General features: G+C 43.4%; 1 protein-coding gene across 1 annotated transcript in view; it reads right to left on the reverse strand.

Annotated features, from left to right (window-relative positions):
* Positions 1–1389: 1389 nt before the first annotated feature.
* Positions 1390–24038, reverse strand: part of tfam (transcription factor A, mitochondrial) — a 37997-nt gene continuing 15348 nt past the window's right edge. Inside the window, exons 5-7 of the mRNA XM_068052482.1 lie at positions 23836–23931; positions 13995–14051; positions 1390–2156 (exon numbers count right to left, since the gene is read on the reverse strand). Of these exons, the coding sequence (XP_067908583.1) occupies positions 1896–2156; positions 13995–14051; positions 23836–23931 (414 nt within the window). The 3' untranslated portion in view covers positions 1390–1895. The remainder of the gene's footprint in view (positions 2157–13994; positions 14052–23835; positions 23932–24038) is intronic.

Here is a 24038-nt window from a genome sequence, read left to right on the forward strand (position 1 = left end):
GTTTAAAGTGGAAGTCAATCAAAAAATCACCTCACTAGATTCCGGAGCTATTCTAAAAATGTCAACTTCAGGAGAAATTTTCTAAGTTATGTCATGACCTAAGATTATATGAACAGCTGGGGTGAACTGAATGCAAACTCCAATCCAACATTTGATCATTTCCGTTGTTTTGTTTTCATAGTCCCATTCCTACTTTCCCTTTCCTCTTCAAGATTCTACACATCTGGCTATCGCCGAGCGCTGTGCTTACCTCTCCCAAAATAACTTCTACATATCCGACAACCCAGTTTCTACCCTGGCTAACCGCCATGACTGCCTCAGTCAAAGTCACAAAATACAAACTCTGTTACTGCAACTGTGCTGCTCTTTTCCCAGCTGGATTATTCTGTGCCCTTCAACACAACTGACCATTCCATCCCCCTCTACAGTCAACCTCAGAGATTGCCATTTACTCTTACTTGCCCCAGTGCAGATATGTCACCAATGATTTCTCCTCCCACCACTGCACAGTTCTCTCAGACACCTCAATACGCCAACATTGTTATTGCCATCTCCTTTTCTTTGTATATATGTTGTCCCTTGACAATATTACCCATAGGTGCAGGTGCAGTTTCCACATCCTTACTGATGACACCGCCACTCTTAATTCCACAATTACCCGTGTTGTCAGATTGTGTAAATGACATCAAATTGTGGATGAATCAGAACATTATCCAGTTGAACACTATGAAAACCAAAACTATAGCTCTTACCAAAAACTCTGCATCTTTGCTTCGGACGCTGTCCTGTTTCCTTGGTGCTAACCAATGCAGTAACTTTGACATCCTATTGATTCAAAGCTGAGCATCAAACCCCATATTCTAATATAACATTGCCCATCTTATCTTGCCAATGACACCTCCTTATCTGTGCTTTTATTTCTTCTAGACCATAATTCTTGAACAGCCACCCAAGCTCCCTTTACACAATCCAAAACTCTGCTGCTCATATCCTGTTGTGCACTGAGTTCCACTTGTCCATCACTTCTATTCTCACCCATCTACACTTGTTCCATGTCTCCTGACATATCCTGTCCTCCCTTCCTACTTTCACAAGTACTTTCAGTTCTATGTCCCAGCCCACAGACTGAGGCCTCACATTCACCTCCCCCCAAAAACAGTCCTATTGATAGCAGAGCTTTAAAGCATCTTCGCCCTATGCTCTGAAACATCCTCTCAAATTCTCTTCAACTCATGACTGCTCTCCTCACCTTCAAAAGTCTCCTCATTCTGTCTGTCATTTTGACTAACTGCCACTAATACCCTGCTCATTTCTCTCCTATATGAATTGCCTTCAGATGTTTCATTACATTGAAGGCACTATACAAATGCAAGTTGTGTTAACAGTATATGCAAATTGGAGTTTTATTTACATACCATAATTGGAAAAAAAACTTCAGTTGATAGTTTTTGTTGCTGCACTGATTCATAATTTCAGTTTACAAGAAAGAAAGGTTGTAAAATTTACAGTACAGACCCTGCCCACTGCTGAGCTCTCCAACTCAAGAATCTGTAGATCACTAGATTAGATTTGATTAACATTATTTCAGTCACCGTTTGTGTATTTACAGACTGGTAAATTACATCACTTCCGCTGTAGACAACAGGCTCTTCACATATGTCAACTTGAACTGCAGGTACTATTCCCTTCCAGTAACTAGAATACTATGCCTGATACAAATCTGCTGCCACAAAATGTCATTCCGTCATCAGCAAGTAGAAAAATTCAAAGATCCAATGAAACATTTCAGGGACATACTCTCATGTGGATTCCTGGAATGTCAGGAATAAGAAGTCAGTATTCAACATTGGTTATCAGTATGGCCAATAAAAATAGTACATCTCTTAAGAACAGCCTTATTCTTCAGCTTTCTTCTTGCTGTTGACTGCCTTGGTTGTGCTCGAAGCCGTGGATGGTTTTGAGGTTTTAGCTGTTGTAGGGACTGTTTTCAAGACTGTTTGATTTGGTTTTGCTTTCATCCGCAGCAACCTTTGAGCTCTTCTCTTCTGTTTCACACGAATAACATCTTCATGTCCTGTCTCGATCATTTGCTCCTCCCAGGACCTGATTTCATTCTGGTAGCGGATTTTGTCATCCTCGGCCAGCTGTGTGTACACCTAGAAAAGTAACAGCTGGTGTGAGATATTCATGCATTGGGAGAAAAACAATACTTTTGTTGTCAAACTGGGAGGAGGTTCATGTGGAGCATAAACGAGTTGGCTTGAATGGCCTATTGCTGTGCTGCAAATTCTACAAATTGCAGAAACAGTACTGTTGTTTTTTCTGGTTTGCCTTTCATAAACTGTTTAATTCTTTTAAACATGGGAGCATAAGGTCCTTATATTGAAAGAAACTCAAGGTTTCACTCAGTGGCTTCCCCAGCCCTTCAACTCAGATGCTCGGGAGGGGAAAAAAAAGTAATTTAACTCAAACACAGCTTGGAAATGAACTATAGTGCACAGATTTCAATATCCCTTAGGATTCTCCTACAACCAGATGAAAACAATTTTAGTTTGACTCAAGGTGATTGTGACTCAAGCCTCACAGCCTAGACTGAATTCAAAACCTGCTAACAGCAAAGCTGAGGGCATGAGGAGCTGCTGTTCTTTGGAAGAGAGGTTAAACCAGAGTCACATCTGCCCAGTGTATTTTATTTAGCTGGACATAAAAGATCTCACAGCACTATTCAAAGAAGAGCCCAGAATTCTCCCGGTGTCTTGGCCAACATTTCTCCCTCAACCGATACCACCACTGGACATTAATCTCCTTGCTTTTACACAGTATTTACAATGTGGAACAGCTGCTGTGTTTGCCCACATTAACAGTCATTTCAACAGTAATTCATAGTGTCAAGCACTTCGAGATGTTTGGTATGGCAAGGCATTATATAATGCAAGTACTTGAATAGCTTACACCAGTTTAACACAACAAAATATATACATTAATATTATATATGGTGTGTGAACAAAAATCTAATATGTATCATTAGTCATGTTAAAGATTGACAAAAAGTTTTTAAATTAATGAAAACTTTAGAATGGGACAAGGAAACTGAAAAGCCAACCAAATGTTAGCCACTGAACTGAAATACTCATTATACAAATGCTGTTAGCAAAGTTACTATCTCAGAATGAAAGTGTACTTTTCAGGATATATACCCAGACCCTTCTGCTCAATTAATTCATCAGAGGACTCAATGGTAAATCTATCAAATCAGAAGAGGAGGGAATACTATTTCTGCAGCAAGTTAATACATTTATCAGCAATTAAAGAGAAGCCATTTATCTGACAGAAGCAAAAAGCATTTGACAGAATGCAGTTTCCAGCAGAGTAATGCACCATCTTTTCCAGAGAGCTAAAACTGTCTTTTTCAGAGAGATTATTCCTGGGATGATTTCGATTTATACCCCAAAATGATTGATCGAGGTTTGACCAGGGCGGCATAGTGGCGCAGCGGTTAGCACCGCAGCCTCACAGCTCCAGCGACCTGGGTTTGATTCTGGGTACTGCCTGTGCGGTGTTTACAAGTTCTCCCTGTGACCGCATGGGCTTTCGCCAGGTGTTCCGGTTTCCTCCCACAGCCAAAGACTTGCAGGTTGATAGGTAAATTGGCCATTATAAATTGCCCCTAGTAGAGGTAGGGGAATTGAGGGAAGGTGGGGATGTGGTAGGAATATGGGATTAATGTAGGATTAGTATAAATGGGTGGTTGATGGTCGGCACAGACTTGGTGGGCCGAAGGGCCTGTATCTCTAAATAAATAAAGTATTAAGTGAATAAACACAGGGGGCTGTGGCACAACTGCCAGTCACCTAGAAAGGAGCGAAAATGGATTAATGAGGTAGATGAACTACAATTGAACAATGGAAATTCTGAGCATCAAATCAGATATCTTGGATAACTAAGTGACAGCCACTCAACCTCATTGTAGGCCTTTCCTTGAGCACAGGCTGTATTCACACAAGTGCAGATTTCTCTCCTGGGTGTGAGAGTTCCAGTTCGAACCAGCTACCACTGACACAGTGGCAACAGTGTGTACCATCTACAAGACACACTGCAGCAACGCACCAAGACTCCTTAGACAGCAGCTTCCAAACCTGCGACCTCTACCAACTTAGAGGGACAAGGGCAGCAAATGCATGGGAACACCACCACCTGCAAGTTCCCCTCCAAGTTACACACCATCCTGACTTGGAACTATATCGCCGTTCCTTCACGGTCGCTGGGTCAAAATCCTGGAACTCCCTTCCTAACAGCACTGTGGGTGTACCTACCCGACCTGGACTGCAGCGGTTCAAGAAGGCAGCTCACCACCACCTTCTCAAGGGCAATTAGAGATGGACAATAAATGCTGGCCTGGCCAGCGATGCCCACATCCCATGAATGAATAAAAAAAATATATAAATAAGGCAAAGCCTTCTCTGGAACTGAGATTGCAGCTACCAGTCTCAGTATAAATGCAGCCTTTAGTCTCACAGCTGCCAACATCTCTCAAGTAATTACACAAAGGCAAGAAAGAGATCATCTTTCCTGACCTGAAGAAAGTCCAATAAAGACTTGAGAGGTGAACTCCACTAAACAGACAATGATAATTGAATTGTCATACCAAGACCATTGGGCCATCCAGCTCAGTGAGCTTGTGCCACCATTTTGATTAGCATGGCAGTTCAATTGTTTCAATTTCAATTCCCTGCCTTTTCTGTAATATACCTTTGCTTCCCAAGCACCAGCCGCCCTTTAAACACCTTGACTAATTTTGCATTTACAGCCTTCTGGAGCAATACATTCCACATGCTAACAATCCTTCAGGAAAATTTCTTCCTCGATTTGCTTTCAAGAGGTTTGGTTTGAATTTTAACATTATGTTCCTTTATCCTGAATATGTCTGCCAGTAGAAGAATTATTCTGCATCTACCCTGTGAATGTTGTCCTCCGTTATTTCACAAACCTCACATCAGATCACCCCTTAACCTTTTCATCTCTCAGGATCATAACACCAGTTTTACCAGTTTCTCAACAACTCAGTCCCTTCATCCCAGTCATCATCCTGGCAAACTGTTACTGAGATTTCTTCAAGGTTAGTATATAATACCTAAGTTGGGTGTTTAGAATTGAACACAATGAGGTCTGAAGCATTCTAAAGCCTTGATTTTTTTTTGTACTTGCAAGTTATCTTTGAATAATTTACATACCAGTCCCACTAAAATCCCTTCAGTCACAGACATCCTCCCAATGTCTCACAATTTGGTTGATAGTGTTAACAATGGGTGGGAACAACCAATGAAGAATACACGCCAGGGGGAATTTCTGTTCCCCACAAAGTCACACTGAAGCTTAAGAACATTGCTCGTGCCATTCCACATTACTAAAGCCTAAAGTCAATGGGAGGTAGTCAGAGTAGAATATTGTGCAGTTGAAGGCTTGAACTCACATCCTGTTTTGCAAGCACTTTAAAATATGCTGTAATTATACACATATATCCATAGAATTATAGAATGGGTACAGCACAGAAGGAGGCCATTCGGCCCACCATGTCCATGCCAGCTCCCGGCAAGAACAGCTTGCCTAGTCCCACTCCCCAGGTTTTTTCCCTGTAGCCCTGCAAACATTTTCTCTTCAGACAATTATCCAATTCTCTTTTGAAGGCCTCACTGAATTTGCCTTCACCACACTCTGAGGCAGTGCATTCCAGATCCTAACCACTCACTGCTTAAAGTTTTTCCTCATGTCGCCGTTGCTTATTTATTTAGAGATACAGCACTGAAACAGGCCCTTCAGCCCACCAAGTCTGTGCCAACCATCAACCACCCATTTATACTAATCCTACATTAATCCCATATTCCTACCATATCACCACCTTCCCTCAATTCTCCTACCACCTACCTACACTAGGGGCAATCTACAATGGCCAATTTACCTATCAACCTGCAAGTCTTTGGCTGTGGGAGGAAACCAGAGCACCCGGCAGAAACCCACACGGTCACAGGGAGAACTTGCAAACTCTGCACAGGCAGTACCCAGAATCGAACCCGGGTCGCTGAAGCTGTCAGACTGCGGTGCTAACCACTGCGCCACCCTAATATTATATATGGTTTTGCCAATTAGCTTAAATCAGCATTCTCTGGTTCTGAATACTTCGGCCAATGGGAACAGTTTTCCGCATCTGCTCTGTCTAGACGCCTCATTATTTTGAACACCTCTATCCAATCTCCTCTTAATCTTCTCTTCTCCAACGAGAACAGACTCTGCTTCTCCAATCTATCCACGTGACTGAAGTTCCTCATCCCTGGAACTATTCTCGTGAATCTTTTCTGCACCCTCTCTAATGCCTTAATACCCTTCTGAAAGTGTGCTGCTCAGAACTGGACACAATACTCAAGTTGAGGATGAACCAGTGTTTTATACAGGTTTACCATAACTTCCTTGCTTTTGTACTCTATGCCTGTATTTATAAAGTCCAGGATTCGCTATGCTTAACTAACTGCTTTCTCAACCTGCCCTACCACCTTCAATGATTTGTGCACATATATCCCCAGATCCCTCTGCTCTTGCACCCACTTTAGAATTGTACACTTGAATTTACATTGCCCCCCCTCATTCTTCCTACCAAAATTGATCACTTCACACTTTTCTGCATTAAATTTCACCTTCCATGTGTCCGCCCATTCCACCAAGTCTTAAAGTTTATCACTATCCTCCTCACAGTTTACAATACTTCCAAGTTTTGTGTTAGCTACCAATTTTGAAATTGTGTCCTGTACACCCAAGTCTAGGTCATTAACATATACCAAGAAAAGCAGGGTGCAGACAGCACTTCCATGGTTCAAGAAGTACTTTACAACACAATTAAATGGCAAGATCTGAATTATGCAAATACTGTCCAAGGACAACCTGAACTCCTCATTCTAGACATCTGGACTCATACATCCCTATGAAAAGCCATTGCTTCACTAGAAGAGCAGAGCCCCAAATGCTAGATGCCACAAAAACCTTAGATCTGCAATCTAATTACAGATTTAAGACATTACAAAGTATTTCTTGCAATGGACAAAGCAACATCTGTGGCTTGTATAGCGCACCTTAAGTTACAACGTGAGCCTTCTCTCAACATGCTTCTTCAGGCTGCACTTTCCATAGGCAAACCCACAATGCCTACGAGTGAAGACTGAATTAAAAGCAAGTGGAAAACAGGAGTAGTATGCCTTAGGGTTAACGATATATCCTTACACTGGAGTAATGTACGAGAAGTTATACAGGATCGTTAATGTACGCACCTAATCTCTTCCATAGGAAGGAAAACAGCATGTTGTCAGGCCATACAATTCAGGCTAAAATTATAATATATTACATTAAATAAAACTCCACAGAAGCAAAATCAAAGAATAACACTGTATTTGACTTAGTAATACTTTAAATGACTTTCAAAATCAAAAGAGCAAAGTATTTGAATTCTTTGCATCTTTTAACAGTGTTTTAATGATTCCTATGTAGAGTACACCTGTCTCTGGGAAATTATCACACAGCAGAAGATAAACAGATACACAAAGTATCAAGCATCCTAGACCTTCTGCCCAGATATACTCCTCCATTCCTTGGATGTGGATGGCAGCTTCCTTGAAGGATACCTCAGCTATGTCTCAGCAGGCAGGTAACCATCTTTAATTTTAAAAATCATACATCTGCACACACTTTAGATCTGCAAAACCTTACTTTCTGTTGTCACTTTGCTGTTTCTCATTATAAATTCCTACCTTCATGTTTATATTTCAAAATGCTATAACTAAACCCTCCCACCACTAGTGGCACTGTAGTGCCTCTTTTGCGTCAACAACTCAGTACTGCGGAAAACTCATCCTCCAACCAATTCTATTTCTCTGCTTACCAGACTGTTTCTCAGAATGGAGAGAAGTGTGCAGTGGTGTTCCCCAGTGATCCATATTTGGACCATTGCTCATATTAATGACCAGGACGAGCGTTTACAGTGCATCATTTCATAGTTTGCAGGTGACATGAAATTCAGAAATGAGGTAAAACAAAATGATAGAAACAGACTTCAGGAAGATATAGATAGACTGGTGAAACTGGCAGACACATGGCAGATGAAATTTAAGGCAGAGAAGTGTCAAGTGATTAATTTTGGCAGGAAGAATGAAGAGGCAATATAAAGTAAATGGTACAATTTTAAAGGAGCAGACACACATAAGGACATACATACACAAATTTTTGAAGCTGCCAGGACAAGTTGTGAAGGCTGTTAAAAAAGCATTTGGGATCCTTGACTTTATTAATAGAGGCACATAGCATAAAAGCAAGGAAGTTATACTAAATCTTTGTAAAACACTGGTTAGGCCCCAGCTGAAGTACTGTGGCCAATCCTGAGCAGCACACTTTATGAAGAATGTGAAGGCTTCAGAGAGGGTGCAGAAGAGATTTACTAGAATGGTTCCAGGGAATCTCTTAGGAGATTGTTTTTGAAAACGCCAGGTTAAAACTATTTTAAAATTCTATTCTTTTTAAAATGTCAGTTATGTGGAGAGACTGGGGAAACTGGAGTTTTTCTTAGAGCTGAGACGGTTAAGAGGAGACTAAGTAGAGGTGTTCAAAATCATGAAGAGTTTTGATGGAGTAAAGAAGGATAAACAGTTTCCTGTGGTAGAGGATTGGTAACCAGAAGACACAGATTTAAGGTGATTGGCAAAAGAACCAGGGGTGACAGGAGGAAACGTTTTGTTTTTAAACACAGCGAGTTGTTGTGATCTGGAATGTACTGCCTGAAAGGTTGGTAGGAGCAGCTTCAATATTCAATTCTCTTTTGAAGGTTACTAAATACTTGAAGGAAAAAAATTACAGGGTTATGGGAAAAAGCAGGGGAATGGGATTAATTAGATTGCACTAACAAAGAGCTGGCACAGGCAAGAAGGGCTGAATGGACTCCTCTGTGCTGTATTATTCTATGATGCTATGGTATAAAATCAAGGTGTTGTATAAAAACAGCAATGCTGGTCTTAAAATGAGGACTGTAATACACCCAATTATCCCCTTCCATCTAACCACGCTTCAGCTGAAGATCACACTTAGTCTTGACACCTTGTGTGGAACACCATGGAAAACAGATCAACATTAATTATTTCCATCACCTGAATATCGACATTACTGTCTGAAACAACACGAGGCAAAAGCAGAAACAGAAGTCGCAATATTAACTAAACCCTACCAATCGGAACAGGGCAGCTTCAGGAGTGTAAAATGGATCATCTAACCCTGAACAAACCCCATTCCTGCCAGGCAGGTTAGGTTAAAATTGGCCTGAAGCCTTTTGAAATTTGCATCTGGCTGTGAGACTTTATAAACAATAAGCTCCATTTCTTACTGGACTTAAACTAGCAAGCATCACCATTTCACATGCTGGCTGGAAATACCAACGAGACAAATATAAATTTCTGTAGTCTCCCAGTTGAACATTATTGGAGGCAGTGATGACTCAGGTTCCCTCCCCAAAAACCTTCATTCATGTTCACGGCTCAAGCTTCTCAGAACCAAAACTTGGATCTTTATTCTTCACTGTGTAAATGTTAGTGTCTCCAGGTTTAACACTTAACACCCAATAAGAGCATATTGCTCAATGGAGAATACATGGGTTGCTGCTGTGTTCTACAGACAAACTAAACTACTAAAAGTAGGTTTATTTACAGGCGAAATAATATACAGAAGCAAAAAGACCCAGCACGATGCCAAACAGTATGATGACCAACCTTACACGAACCTGTCTGACTGATTCAATAAGAAGAAAAAGTTGGAAATCCTTGCAGTTCTTTTCAGCAAGTTGTTAATAACACTATCTAGTGCCCACTGGATTGCTCCTGGAGTTCCTATTCATACTCCCATGAGGAAACTTAGAAGATTTATAACCAACAGCGTTCCTTGGGGTTACACTGCAACTTTTTCTTTCACAATCAAATTATTTCTTCTCAGTAGTCAGGAAATCCAAACGTAAACTATTTTTAACACTTTGGCTGGACAAGTCGTGAACTGATGTTCACGTGGCGCAGTGGTTAGCACCGCAGCCTCACAGCTCCAGCGACCCGGGTTCAATTCTGGGTACTGCCTGTGTGGAGTTTGCAAGTTCTCCCTGTGTCTGCGTGGGTTTTCTCCGGGTGCTCCGGTTTCCTCCCACATGCCAAAGACTTGCAGGTTGATAGGTTAATTGGCCATTATAAATTGCCCCTAGTATAGGTAGGTGGTAGGGAAATATAGGGACAGGTGGGGATGTGGTAGGAATATGGAATTAGTGTAGGATTCGTATAAATGGGTGGTTGATGGTCGGCACAGACTCGGTGGGCCGAAGGGCCTGTTTCAGTGCTGTATCTCTAAACAAATGGACCACCTGACAATTGTGGAAAAACACAGTTCTGTTTGTATGCCTGGAAACCAATGACACAAAATACCCCTGGTATTTCAAAGATGTCATACTTTGATTAACTTGAGATTAAAAGCTTACTAGAGCTTTGAACTGGACATATTGCGGTTTTCCGAGGAAACACTTGGACTCCATCATGAGGCAACCACAATTTAATTTATTGAAATATATCCATGATCTCAAAACAATAGCATTTGCTTCAGTAGTGCGTTGCTGAATGTTCTGCTCCTTCTACAGCAATTAGAAGCTTTAGTGTTCTGAGAAATGCCATTGACCCAAACAATGCATCTCACTTTACCTGCACATCACAAACAAATGCACTATTTTTAATTAACTGAGAGGGGCAGGGTAGGGAGTATAGGAGGTTCGGGTTTAGGTCTGCCATCACAGAATGCTGTTTGCAAAATCTTTTGCTGCAACAAACTGACTATCGGGAACTTGATTATTGGGGACTTCTAACTGATTGAACCTTAAAACGAAACGATCCACGATCAGTTCACCCCATTGGCTCCGCTTGTCATTCTCAACATTAATTCAGACTCATCTAAAACTGTGGCATCCGCCACTTAAATTTGTAGCCCTGTGGGCGAACATCATCAGCCTGTGTTAGGTCACAGTGGAAATACCTATAGCCTCGTTTATGATCATTGGTGAAACATCCTTGCAACTCAAACATTTTAGGCATGATACCTAATGTAGAGAGAGAGAGAGAAAATATCAGTTATTATGGCACAGGAGGAGGCTATTCAGCCCATGCCAGCTCTCTGTAGAGCAATCCAGTCAGTTAGTCTCATTCCCCCGCTCTATCCTCATAGCCCTGCAAGTTTATTTCCCATCTAATTTGCTTTTGAAATCATTCATCATCTCCACTTCCACCACCCTCAGACAGCTAGTTCCAGGTCATTACCACTCACTGCATAAAAAAAGTTCTTCCTCACATCCCCCCACCTCTTGCCCAAAGCCTTAAATCTGTGTCCCCTAGTCCTTTTAATTCAACTGATGGAAGCAACTTTTTTTTGTCTACCTTATCTAAACCTGTAACAATCTTGAAAACCTTGATCCGATCTCCCTGCAACTTCCTTAGCTCCAAGGAGAATGACCCCAGCTGCTCCAACCTAACCTTGTCGCTAAAATCCCTCATCCCTGGAATCATTCTGGTAAATCTCCTCTGCACCCTCTCAAGGACCCTCACATCCTTCCTAAAGTGTGGTTACCAGAACTGGATGCAATACTCTAGATGGGGCCTAACCAGAGCTTTATAAAGGTTCAGCACAAGTTCCCTGCTTTTGTACTCAATACCTCTATTTATGAAGTCCAAGATCCCATATGCTTTGCTAAATACTCTCTCAATATATCCTGCCACCTTCGAAGATCTATGCACATGAACTCCCTCTGTCCCTGCACTCTCAAAACTATTAAGTCCATATTGCCTCTCCCATCCCTTCTGTCAAAATGCACTACTGCACACTTCTCTGTATTAAAATTCCATCTGCCACTTGTCTGCCCGTCTATGTCCTGTTAAAGACAATTTGTAGCACTCTCTACCACACCTCCAAGTTTAGTATCATTGGCAAACTTTGAAATGTTACTCTCTATTCCAATATCCAAGTCATTTATACATGTCAAAAAAAGCAGTGGTCTTAGCACTGACCCTTGGGGAACACTACTGTCTACGACCCTCCAGTCTAAAAAAAACACCATTTACCATGACTTTCTGTTTTCTGTCCATAAGCCAATTTTTTAATCCAGCCTGCCACTGACCCTCTATTCCACAACCACTGCATTCACTTCATCAACCTTCTCTGTTACTTCAAATAATTCAATCAGTTAAGCACCATTGGCCTTTTACAAATCCGTGCTGGCTCTCCTTAATTAACTCAAACCTCTCCAAGTGCCTGTTAATTTTTCCCTGATTAAAACATTATGTGAACAGTGGGAGAGTGTTCCCTCTGAAGCTCTACAGCTGGTGATTTTCTACAACTGCAATATTTTACAAGTTCAATTGCAAACTCCCATTTGGAGGCTGGAGTTTGGTGCAAGATCGAAAGTTTCATTGGCTTAATGATTCAACAAGACTTTATAGGCAGCTGAATTCATTTAATTCTTCCACTTCAAATATCTTTCTTCACAGTGGACTGAAAGATTTTGGAGCTGCTGGATTTTATTCTTTTCAAAATTTTTGAGGAAGCAGTTTTAAAAAGCAATTTCATGAAGTTTCACCTTTTCCATCATCACAAATAGCTACTCAGTCCTTGCTTTCTAACTTGTTGGATAAGACAGCTGAGGCTTGGATGTTCCTGGAATTGCTCTCAATGCTTAGTCATGGAATCTGGTTGAGAAAGTCATATGTCTGTTCTCTTTCCCTCCGTCCACTCCCCTTTTGTACTTCACTCCCTCCAAAAGAGGCAAAAAACTTGGCTTCCTAATGGCTGCCAATTTAATGACCTGACCAATAGTTGATCCAAACAATTTTGAACAGACAATTCTAGAACATGCAATCCCCACCTTCTTGAATTGCATGTACCCTTTAATACAGAGATCAATTATTAATTGAGCTGACTCTCCATGTTTTGCACATGGCAAATTCGGTCACAGCTCAGTCGGATACACTACCAGTACAATTTATAGACTGCAGGATATTGTCTACCACGCTGCATCAGCTTTGATCACTCACTAAACAATTTTGCCATCACAGAAGATAGCCTGGTGCTTGTGAGAAGCTATTTAATGGACACTATCGGCTTTTCTTCACTTCTGGTAATTTTGAAGTACTGTGACCAAAAGACTGTCATATCTATGAAACGTTTGTCAAATACTTCATCCCCGTGCCCCTTTTTTTTTGTAATTTATCAACGTTTTGGGCTCAAAATGGGGAAGTAGAATTCCCATTTCAGGCACTCTCCTTAAGAGCACCACCCCCATGCCAGAGTCATTTTTACCCCCTCTATTTCCCACATCAATCTTTAAACTCTAGCCACAGGGCTCAGGATGCTAGGTTGGTGAGTATATTCAAGAATGAGAGAGATAGATTTTCGGACTTTAAGGGAATCGATGGATATGAGGAGAGGGCAGGAAAGTGGAGCTGAGGTCAAACATCAGCCATGATCTTAGTGAATGGCAGAGCAATCTTAAGGGGCCTTTATGGCCTCCTTGTGCTCCTATTTTTTATGTTCTTAAACCAGTCTCAATAACTGGCAGTTTGTGATAAGTTAGGAACAGTTTTGTGCTGTAGGCCCCTGGTTACTAGGAAGTGGACCAAAATGGCACAAACTCACTTTACACAAAGCCTTACAGCCAGCAGACAGAAAACTCTGATCCCATCAGTCAGCACTGGATTTTAAACCCAGGTTCCAGATGTGTAAAGGCCAAAGAAAGAGAGGGGGGAAAAAAGAAAACAGAGAGGGCAGTATATAGCAAAAGTTGGTGGGAAAGCGTGAAGTAGAAACACCAAGTCTATTTGTAAATCAAGATGAGGGTATCACCGTGTAACTACTGCATTTATAATTTAGTCTGAAATGCAAACAAAAGCAACTCCTACCTGTTTCTGCGGATCAGACAGCCGATGCCACTCATCCTGCAGGTTTTTCAGTTTTGCCTAAAAATATAAGACATTGAGGATTTTATCAGTGTGAAAGAACATTTTCCCAATTCGAATTCAGGACAAACAAAACAAGACAAAACACAGATAATGAGCGCAGCAGTGGATAGCAGCCCCGATCAAATAACGCAGACCAGTTTCAAGAAGGAACAGCCAACTATGGAAATCTAAATGTAGTCTGATTATCCTATTCAAATGTCACAAGGAAATATTTCTAAGCTGTACATCACATTAAATCCAGTAATTCATCCATGCCCCCTGAAAATAATTGCCTCCATTAAACATATGATGCAATAGAAGTGACACAAAAGTGTGTGTGGAAAAGTTTACCTTTCCTGAAAAGTATCATCCCCAGATAGGTGCCATTTCCCTCCTGCAGAGTGGTCCTGGGTTTTCTGTACTCCAACCTTGTACTCCAACCAGGTGTGCTTCTATTTCTCACTTTGTGGTTTACTGGTTCTGCCTGTTCTCTAGGCTATTTTCCAGAAAGGCTCATCTGGGACAGCACCAACCTTCATGTTCCAATGTGCTGCACCAGACTGGCCAAATTTTTGTCACGATAAATAGTCTTTCTTTCTCATTGATCTACCTTCCTCTCCTGGGGACTATTAGTCTGATAACTCATGTCACTGGCATACAGTTCCACAGCTGCCAGCAGCCTTTTTGTGCCTTGCTCAAGTGGTCTTTCCTTGTGAGAGTCTTGATAAAATCAGCAGTCTCTTCACCAGAGAGGGCACTACTGGGTAGCAATCAGGAGTAGGGATTGTGTCCTAAGAAAAGCATGGCCTCACTGCGAAAGCTCAGCAATTCACTCCCCTCCCCGATATATTTTGCAATACCACAAGAACTTGCATTTATATAGTGCCTTTAATGTAGTTAATGTGGACAGGAAGGCCACTTGGCTGTGTTTGGGGAGCCCGTCCACAGCGGCGATCAGGAGGAAGAGCGGCCACATGGTCCCGGCAGCGGCTCCCGCTCACTCGACGACTCCGCGCTGTTTCCACACAAACCTTCCCCACAACTCCAGCTCGGCTCCCGCATCCTGATCCCGATAGTAGAACACCATTGTAAAAGGGACAATGGTGGGAGCTGATGCAATGTTTTATTACCTGCACCCCCTCCACCCACCCCGCACCCAGCTCACCCCCCTCGCACCCCCTTCCCCCCACCCCCCTCGCACCACCTTCCCCCCACCCACCTCGCACCATCTTCCCAGCTTCCCCCCTCGCACCCCCTTCCCCTGTACCCCTCTCCCCTACCCCCTGCAGCCCCTTCCCACCGCACTCCTCTTCCTCGCACCCCCTTCCCCCCACCTCCATCCACCTACCCCTGTGTAAGGGCCCTAACAACCCCACTGCCTTGTGGGCGTCTCAGGAGAGACCAAGGCTAAGGGAGTAAACCCTAACAGAAAATCCGGAGCGGAACCCTGAAGGCGATCATGTGTCACCTTTGGCATGTTTCCGGCAGTTCCTGCAGCCATACTGGTGCCAAATGTCATGCTCTGCACTCCTTTGGACCCCACCAGGAAGGCCGAGAGGGGGGTTTTGACGCTTGGGCAACTCACAACCTCCATACATCCGTCCAGGCATGTGCCATGGAGAGGTCACTCCATAGTCGCCTCACAGTGACCAAATCAACATGGAAGTTACAGGTTATAAGTCCAGCTCAATTGGCGTAGAGATTGGGCGCCACAGGTTGCCTTTGTCAGTGGGAGAGGTCATCGCATCTCACTGGACAGCTACCACCCGCTGTTCTGTCCCGCCACAGTCCACCTGCTTCAATGGGTGCTTGGAGCTCAGGGTCATTGCCTGACAAGTGGACTGTAACACCGCAGCAAACAGCATGACCAAAAAAGGAAAGAAGGTACCAGCCCTTCATTTTGCAAGCTGGAACGTCAGAACTATGTGTCCTGGCCTGTCGGAAGACCCTACACAAATCAACGATTCTCGGAAGACCGCCATCATTAACAACGAGCTCAGTAGACTCAATGTGGACATTGCAGCACTTCAGGAGACACGCCTCCCTGCGAGCGGATCTCTAAGAGAGCAAGACTACACCTTCTTCTGGCAGGGTAGGGATCCTGAAGAACCAAGACAGCATGGATGGGCTTCGTCATCAGAAACTCTTTGCACAGCATGATAGAGCCACCCTCAAATGGCTCGGAACGCATACTGTCCATCCGACTGTTCACCGTCTCTGGTCCAGTACACCTACTCAGCATCTATGCTCCAACACTCTGCTCCCCACCTGAAGCTGAAGACCAGTTCTACGAGGAACTCCATAATATCATTAGCAGCATCCCCAACACCGAACACCTATTCCTGCTGGGGGACTTTAATGCCAGGGTTGGGGCCCGACCATGACTCATGGCCCTCCTGCCTTGGACGCTTTGGCATTGGATGAATGAATGAGAATGGACAGAGACTGCTTGAGTTGTGTAACTATCATAACCTCTGCATCACCAACTCGTTCTATCATACTAAACCCTGTCACCAGGTTTCTTGGAGGCACCCAAGATCACGTCGTTGGCACCAGCTGGACCTCATTGTCACAAGGTGAGCCTCTTTAAACAGCGTTCAAAACACACACAGCTTCCACAGTGCGGACTGCGACAGCGACCACTCCCTGGTGTGCAGCAAGGTTAGCCTCAAACCAAAGAAGCTGCATCACTCCAAGCAGAAGGGCTGCCCGCGCATCAACACTATCAGAATTTCTCATCCACAGCTGTTACGTAAGTTTCTAAACTCACTTGAAAAAGCCCTCCAAAACACTCCCACAGGGGATGCAGAGACCAAGTGGGCCCACATCAGAGACGCCATCTATGACTCAGCAATGACCACCGATGGCAATCGTGTGAAGCGGAATGCAGACTGGTTTCAATCTCACATTGAAGAGCTGGAACCTGTCATAGCCGCTAAGCGCATCACCCTGCTGAACTACAAGAAAGCCCCCAGTGAGTTAACATCCGTAACACTTAAAGCTGCCAGAAATGCGGCACGAAGAACAGCCAGGCGCTGTGCAAATGACTACTGGCAACACCTATGCAGTCATATTCAACTGGCCTCTGACACAGGAAATATCAGAGGAATGTATGATGGCATTAAGAGAGTTTTTGGACCAACCATCAAGAAGATTGCCCCCTTAAATCTAAATCAGGGGACACAATCACTGACCAACGCAAGCAAATGGACCGTTGGGTGGAACACTACCTAGAACTGTACTCCAGGGAGAATGTTGTCACTGAGACCACCCTCAATGCAGCCCAGTCTCTGCCAGTCATGGATGAGCTGGACGTACGGCCAACAAAATGGGAACTCAGTGATGCCATTGATTCTCTAGCCAGCGGAAAAGCCCCTGGGAAGGACGGCATTACCCCTGAAATCATCAAGAGTGCCAAGCCTGCTATACTTTCAGCACTGCATGAACTGCTTTGCCTGTTCTGGGACGAGGGTGCAATACCACAGGACATGCGTGATGCCAATATCATCACCCTCTATTAGAACAAGGGTGACTGCGGTGACTGCAACAACTACCGTGGAATCTCCCTGCTCAGCATAGTGGGGAAAGTCTTCGCTCATGTCGCCCTAAACAGGCTCCAGAAGCTGGCTAAGCGTGGCTATCCTGAGCCATAGTGTGGCTTTCGAGCAACGAGATCCACCATTGACATGCTGTTCTCCCTTCGCCAGCTACAGGAGAAATGCCGTGAACAACAGATGACCCTCTACGTTGCTTTCATTGATCTCACCAAAGCCTTTGACCTAGTCAGCAGACGTGGTCTCTTCAGACTACTAGAAAAGATTGGATGCCCACCAAAGCTACTAAGTATCATCACCTCATTCCATGACAATATGAAAGGCACAATTCAACATGGTGGCTCCTCATCAGACCCCTTTCCTATCCCATGTGGCATGAAACAGGGCTGTGTTCTCGCGCCTACACTGTTTGGGATCTTCTTCTCCCTGCTGATCTCACATGCGTTCAAGTCTTCAGAAGAAGGAATTTTCCTCCACACAAGATCAGGTGGCAGGTTGTTCAACCTTGCCCGTTTAAAAGCGAAGACCAAAGTACGGAAAGTCCTCATCAGGGAACTCCTCTTTGCTGATGATGCTGCATTAACATCTCACACTGAAGAGTGTCTGCAGAGACTCATCGACAGGTTTGCGGCTGCCTGCAACGAATTTGGCCTAACCAACAGCCTCAAGAAAACGAACATCATGGGACAGGACGTCAGAAATGCCCCATCCATCAATATCGGCGACCACACTCTGGAAGTGGTTCAAGAGTTCACCTACCTAGGCTCAACTATCACCAGTAACCTGTCTCTAGATGCAGAATTAAACAAACTCATGGGAAAGGCTTCCTCTGCTATGTCCAGACTGGCCAAGAGAGTGTTGGAAAATGGCGCACTGACACAGAACACAAAAGTCCAAGTGTATCAAGCCTGTGTCCTCAGTACCTTGCTCGACGGCAGCAAGGCCTGGACAACATACGTCAGCCAAGAGCGACGTCTCAATTCATTCCATCTTCACTGCCTCCAGAGAAACCTTGGCATCAGGTGGCAGGACCGTATCTCCAACACAGAAGTCCTCGAGGCGGCCAACATCCCCAGCATATACACCCTACTAAGCCAGCGGCGCCTGAGATGGCTTGGCCATGTGAGCCGCATGGAAGAGGGCAGGATCCCCAAGGACACATTGTACAGCGAGCTCGTCACTGGTATCAGACCCACCAGCCGTCCTTGTCTCCGCTTTAAAGACGTCTGCAAACGTGACATGAAGTCCTGTGACATTGATCACAAGTCGTGGGAGTCAGGTGCCAGCGATCGCCAGAGCTGGCGGACAGCCATAAAGGCGGGGCTAAAGTGTGGCGAGTTGAAGAGACTTAGCAGTTGGCAGGAAAAAAGACAGAAGTGCAAGGAGAGAGCCAACTGTGTAACAGCCCCGACAACCAATCTTATCTGCAGCACCTGTGGAAGAGTCTGTCACTCTAGAATTGGCCTTTATAGCCACTCCAGGCGCTGCTTCACAAACCACTGACCACCTCCAGGCGCTTACCCATTGTCTCTCGAGACAAGGAGGCCAAAGAAAGAAAGAAAGAAATCCCAGGGTAGCAAGGCCAACAGTAGGATTTCAAAGGTTGCCCTTGGCTGAGATCACCTATGGCCAGAATGTACCACTCAGTCTAGGCAGTCCATCTGAAATGTCATAGGTTTCCACACAGGGTTCCCAAAAGGGATTCCACACAGTGTCCAAAGTGACACTTTTCCTGTATTATTTGTACCACACTATTTCTGCTTCTGCATCCTATCCCGCAATCATAGCACTGTTTACAATTGAGTCAGGACGCTGACTCGAAAATTGGAACAGGAGTTCCAATCAATCTAAAAAAAAGTAAGGTTAGCAATGCTCGAAGTAAAAAAAAAGCCACCCTGTCCAGATGGGATGCTTCCAAGGTTGCTAAGGGGAGTAACAGTGGAGATAGCTGAGGCTCTGGCCACAACCTTCCAATCCTCCTTATATATGGTAGCTTTGCTAAAGGACTGGAGGATTGCAAATGTTACACCCCTGTACAAAAAAGGGGAGAGGGATAAGCCCGGCAACTAGAGGCCAGACAGTCTAACATTGGTGGTGGGAAAACTTTGAGAGAGAATAATCAGAGATAAAATTAATTTTCACTTGAAAAAATAAGTGTTAATAAATCAAAGCAAATCGTGTTTGACTAACTGAGTTCTTTGATGAAGTAATGGAGAGGATTGATATTATGTAACAAAAACAAGAAATGCTGGAATCACTCAGCAGGTCTGGCAGCATCTGTGGAAAGAGAAGCAGAGTTAACGTTTCGGGTCAGTGACCCTTCTTCGGAACTGACAAATATTAGAAAAGTCACAGATTATAAGCAAGTGAGGTGGGGGTGGGGCAAGAGATAACAAAGGAGGTTGTTTGTTAATAAAAGCAAAATACTGCGGATGCTGGAAATCTGAAACAAAAACAAGAAATGCTGGATTCACTCAGCAGGTCTGGCAGCATCTGTGGAAAGAGAAGCAGAGTTAACGTTTCGGGTCAGTGACCCTTCTTCGGAACTGACAAATATTAGAAAAGTCACAGATTATAAACAAGTGAGGTGGGGGTTGGGCAAGAGATAACAAAGGAGAAGGTGCAGATTGGACCAGGCCACATAGCTGACCAAAAGGTCACGGAGCAAAGGCAAACAATATGTTAATGGTGTGTTGAAAGACAAAGCATTAGTACAGATTAGGTGTGAATATACTGAATAAGGAACATCAGCAAGTGCAAACCTGAAGAAAAACAACCTGAAAAAAACAGTGGGTAAGCAAACTGAACAAACTAAGATGAAATGAAATAAATGCAAAAAAAGATTGTAAAAAATGTAAAAAGGAAGAAAAAATAACTAAAAATGACTAAAAATGAAAGTAAAGTGGGGGGCTGTCATGCTCTGAAATTATTGAACTCAATGTTCAGTCCGGCAGGCTGTAGTGTGCCTAATCGGTAGATGAGATGCTGTTCCTCGAGCTTGCGTTGATGTTCACTGGAACACTGCAGCAATCCCAGGACAGAGATGTGAACATGAGAGCAAGGGGGAGTGTTGAAATGGCAAGCAACCGGAAGCTCAGGGTCCTGCTTGCGGACTGAGCGGAGATGTTCCGCAAAGCGGTCACCCAGTCTGCGCTTGGTCTCCCCAATGTAGAGGAGACCACACTGTGAGCAGCGAATACAGTATACTACATTGAAAGAAGTACAAGTAAATCGCTGCTTCACCTGAAAGGAGTGTTTGGGGCCTGGGATAGTGAGGAGAGAGGAGGTAAATGGGCAGGTATTACACCTCCTGCGATTGCAAGGGAAGGTGCCCTGGGACGGGGACGAGGTGGTGGGGGTAATGGAGGAGTGGACCAGGGTGTCGCGGAGGGAACGATCCCTTCGGAATGCTGACAGGGGAAGGGAGGGGAAGATGCGACTGGTAGTGGCATCACGCTGGAGGTGGCGAAAATGGCGGAGGATGATCCTTTGGATATGGAGGCTGGTGGGATGAAAAGTGAGGACAAGGGGAACCCTGTCACGGTTCTGGGAGGGAGGGGAAGGGGTGAGGGTAGAGGTGCGGGGAATGGGTCGGACACGGTTGAGGGCCCTGTCAACCACAGTGGGGGGAAATCCTCGGTTGAGGAAAAAGGAGGTCATATCAGAAGCACCGTCATGGAAGGTAGCATCATCAGAGCAGATGCGTCGGAGACGGAGAAACTGGGAGAATGGAATGGAGTCCTTACAGGAGGTAGGGTGTGAAGAAGTGTAGTCGAGGTAGCTGTGGGAGTCAGTGGGCTTATAATGGATATTGGTAGACAACCTATCCCCAGAGATGGAGACAGAGAAGTCGAGGAAGGGAAGGGAAGTGTCAGAGATGGACCATGTAAAGGTGAGAGAAGGGTGGAAATTGGAAGCAAAGTTGATAAAGTTTTCTAGTTCGGGGCGGGAGCAGGAAACGGCACCGATACAGTCATCAATGTACCGGAAAAAGAGTTGGGGGAGGGGGCCTGAGTAGGACTGGAACAAAGAATGCTCGACATATCCCACATATTGTTTGTTATCTCTTGCCCCACCCCCACCTCACTTGCTTATAATCTGTGACTTTTCTAATATTTGTCAGTTCCGAAGAAGGGTCACTGACCCGAAACGTTAACTCTGCTTCTCTTTCCACAGATGCTGCCAGACCTGCTGAGTGATTCCAGCATTTCTTGTTTTTGTTTCAGATTTCCAGCATCCGCAGTATTTTGCTTTTATTTTGATATTATGTATATGGATTTACAAAAGGTGTTTGACAATGTAGCACATAATAGACTTGTTAGCAAAATGAAGCCCATGGGATTAAAAGGGCAGTGACAGCATGGTACAGGGACAGAAAGCAGAGAGTGGTGCTAAACAATTGTTTTTCAGACTGGAGGGAAGTGTGCATTGGTGCCCCCCAGGGGCCGGTGTTAGAACCACAGTTGTTTTTAATATATATTAAATGAACTGGACTTTGGTATCTAGGGTATAATTTCAAAGTTTGCATATGACATGAAATTTGGAAATGTAGTAAACAGGCAAAAAGGCACATTGTTCCTATACATTTATTTCCCTCAATTTTTGAGAGAATTTAACACACACTGATAGCAGTTGCTCTGTTCAGCTGAATCTCCTCCAACTGTGCACTTGTGAGCCAACATAAATTTATGAAAAATTTTAAATACATAAAACTTTTATACAGTAGAGTAAGCAACGTACAAAAGATTAGCGATTGTGCTGAATTGATCAATATAAAAGTTACTCTGTTTTATTTGAATTAGTCTGAGAAGATGTGAAGTTTAGAAATGAAGGACAATTGTTCACCCTTATGACAGGGCAATAATGACATACTCGGATTGGGGTTTCACAGTTACATGCCATACTTCACCCAAGTATGAATCCCATCTGCATTGGTGGAATGGAAGTCTCTAGAAGGATTCTACACAATGAGTTTGGGCAGTCGCAACCAGTTCCTTTTGAATGTAAAATCACAGTATAAAACCACACCTTAATTTGGCATTTAAGAAATGGCGTTATCAAAAAAAATGCTTAACTATGGGAAAACCTAAAGAGTTAATACGAAGCATTCTGGGAGCTGTAGACAATTATGTTAGAACAAGGAACGCCACTTACAACTCATGGCTAGGTCCAAATTAATGAATGGATTTGGGTAGACGAAGGTTATAAGCCGACAGATACCAGGTGAATTAAACTGGGTGAAATAAGCAATACTAGGAAAGGCCCAAAAAAAAGCTCATTTTATTTGGTGTTATCCCGTTTATCATTATTTAAGGTAGGAAAGTAAAGGGAGTTTAGCAGCTCATAAGCAAGTCTGATTTCCAACAAAAAATTGAAATTTGTCCATTATAAGTTCTTGCCATGTGTCTAAGGTGACTTACACCTATCCTTCAATAAAATGTTATCTTGATTGGTCAAGCATCAGTGTAGGAGAAAAGGAGTCCTTCTGCATGAAATGAAGTGCACAAAAGATTGTGCAGTTGACACCCAAACCAGAAAGAATGAAGGTTGATGAAATCTGCAGATCAGAGTTTAATTAGCTAGTCTCCTAAGTGGAGAAGGTGCAAAAAAAAAAGTTGGAAATTTAGGCACTTTTAAGTTGACAACAGCCAGCATTTAAAACAGGTATGACATCTAAGAATAGAGATGGAGATTAAGGTTTAGACATAGTCCTGAAATGAGGAAGAGTTCCATTCCGCAGTGCTGAGATCGGCTGCTATTGTAAACATAGAATAATGGCATAACAATCAGTTTCATCTATCTTACCTATTTCAAAGGAGTTTGATCTAAAATGGATTCTAAAGACATTTATGTATTGTCCCACATTAAAACCTCTCCGTACTGAATGGTATCACTTTCACTTCCAAATCTTTTTCTAAGGCTACACTCCTCATTATGTACTATTTTACTGAAGATCATCTTACCACGATGCACAGTAAGGCCAACTTTCACAGTTTCTTACGGAGCCATATCATGAAGGTTACAAGTAAAAAGAAAACAATGAAATATTTGGCCAACATTAATACTCTTCTGATTGCTATGCCTTTATAAATATGTGCAACATTAAAGCAGAGGTCCCAAGACAAATGAATGGAACATTGAAACCAGTACTGTATTTTTAATCCTGATAGTAATGGGAGGGGGGTTGCAACCTGTAACAAATAACCATTTGTTTGCCAGTATTGTAACTTTTGTTGTGTTGTTTTTACCTGTGAAGTTGCACCTTTGGCTTCATCAAAGTTTTCGGCCATGAAGATATTGAAGGCTGTCCGGGGTCGTTTAGGCTTCCCCAACATAGTAAGCTTCTACAGGCAACATAAGTTAATTAAAAGTGAGTACTAACAGTTTTTTAACACAGTATTTTAAACAGGTTTATGTCTCAGTCTTTATTTCAACAAAAAATTGCTGCATT

The sequence above is a fragment of the Heterodontus francisci genome, chromosome 20, assembly GCF_036365525.1.
Source record: "Heterodontus francisci isolate sHetFra1 chromosome 20, sHetFra1.hap1, whole genome shotgun sequence".
In the NCBI taxonomy this organism is placed as follows: Eukaryota; Metazoa; Chordata; class Chondrichthyes; order Heterodontiformes; family Heterodontidae; genus Heterodontus; species Heterodontus francisci.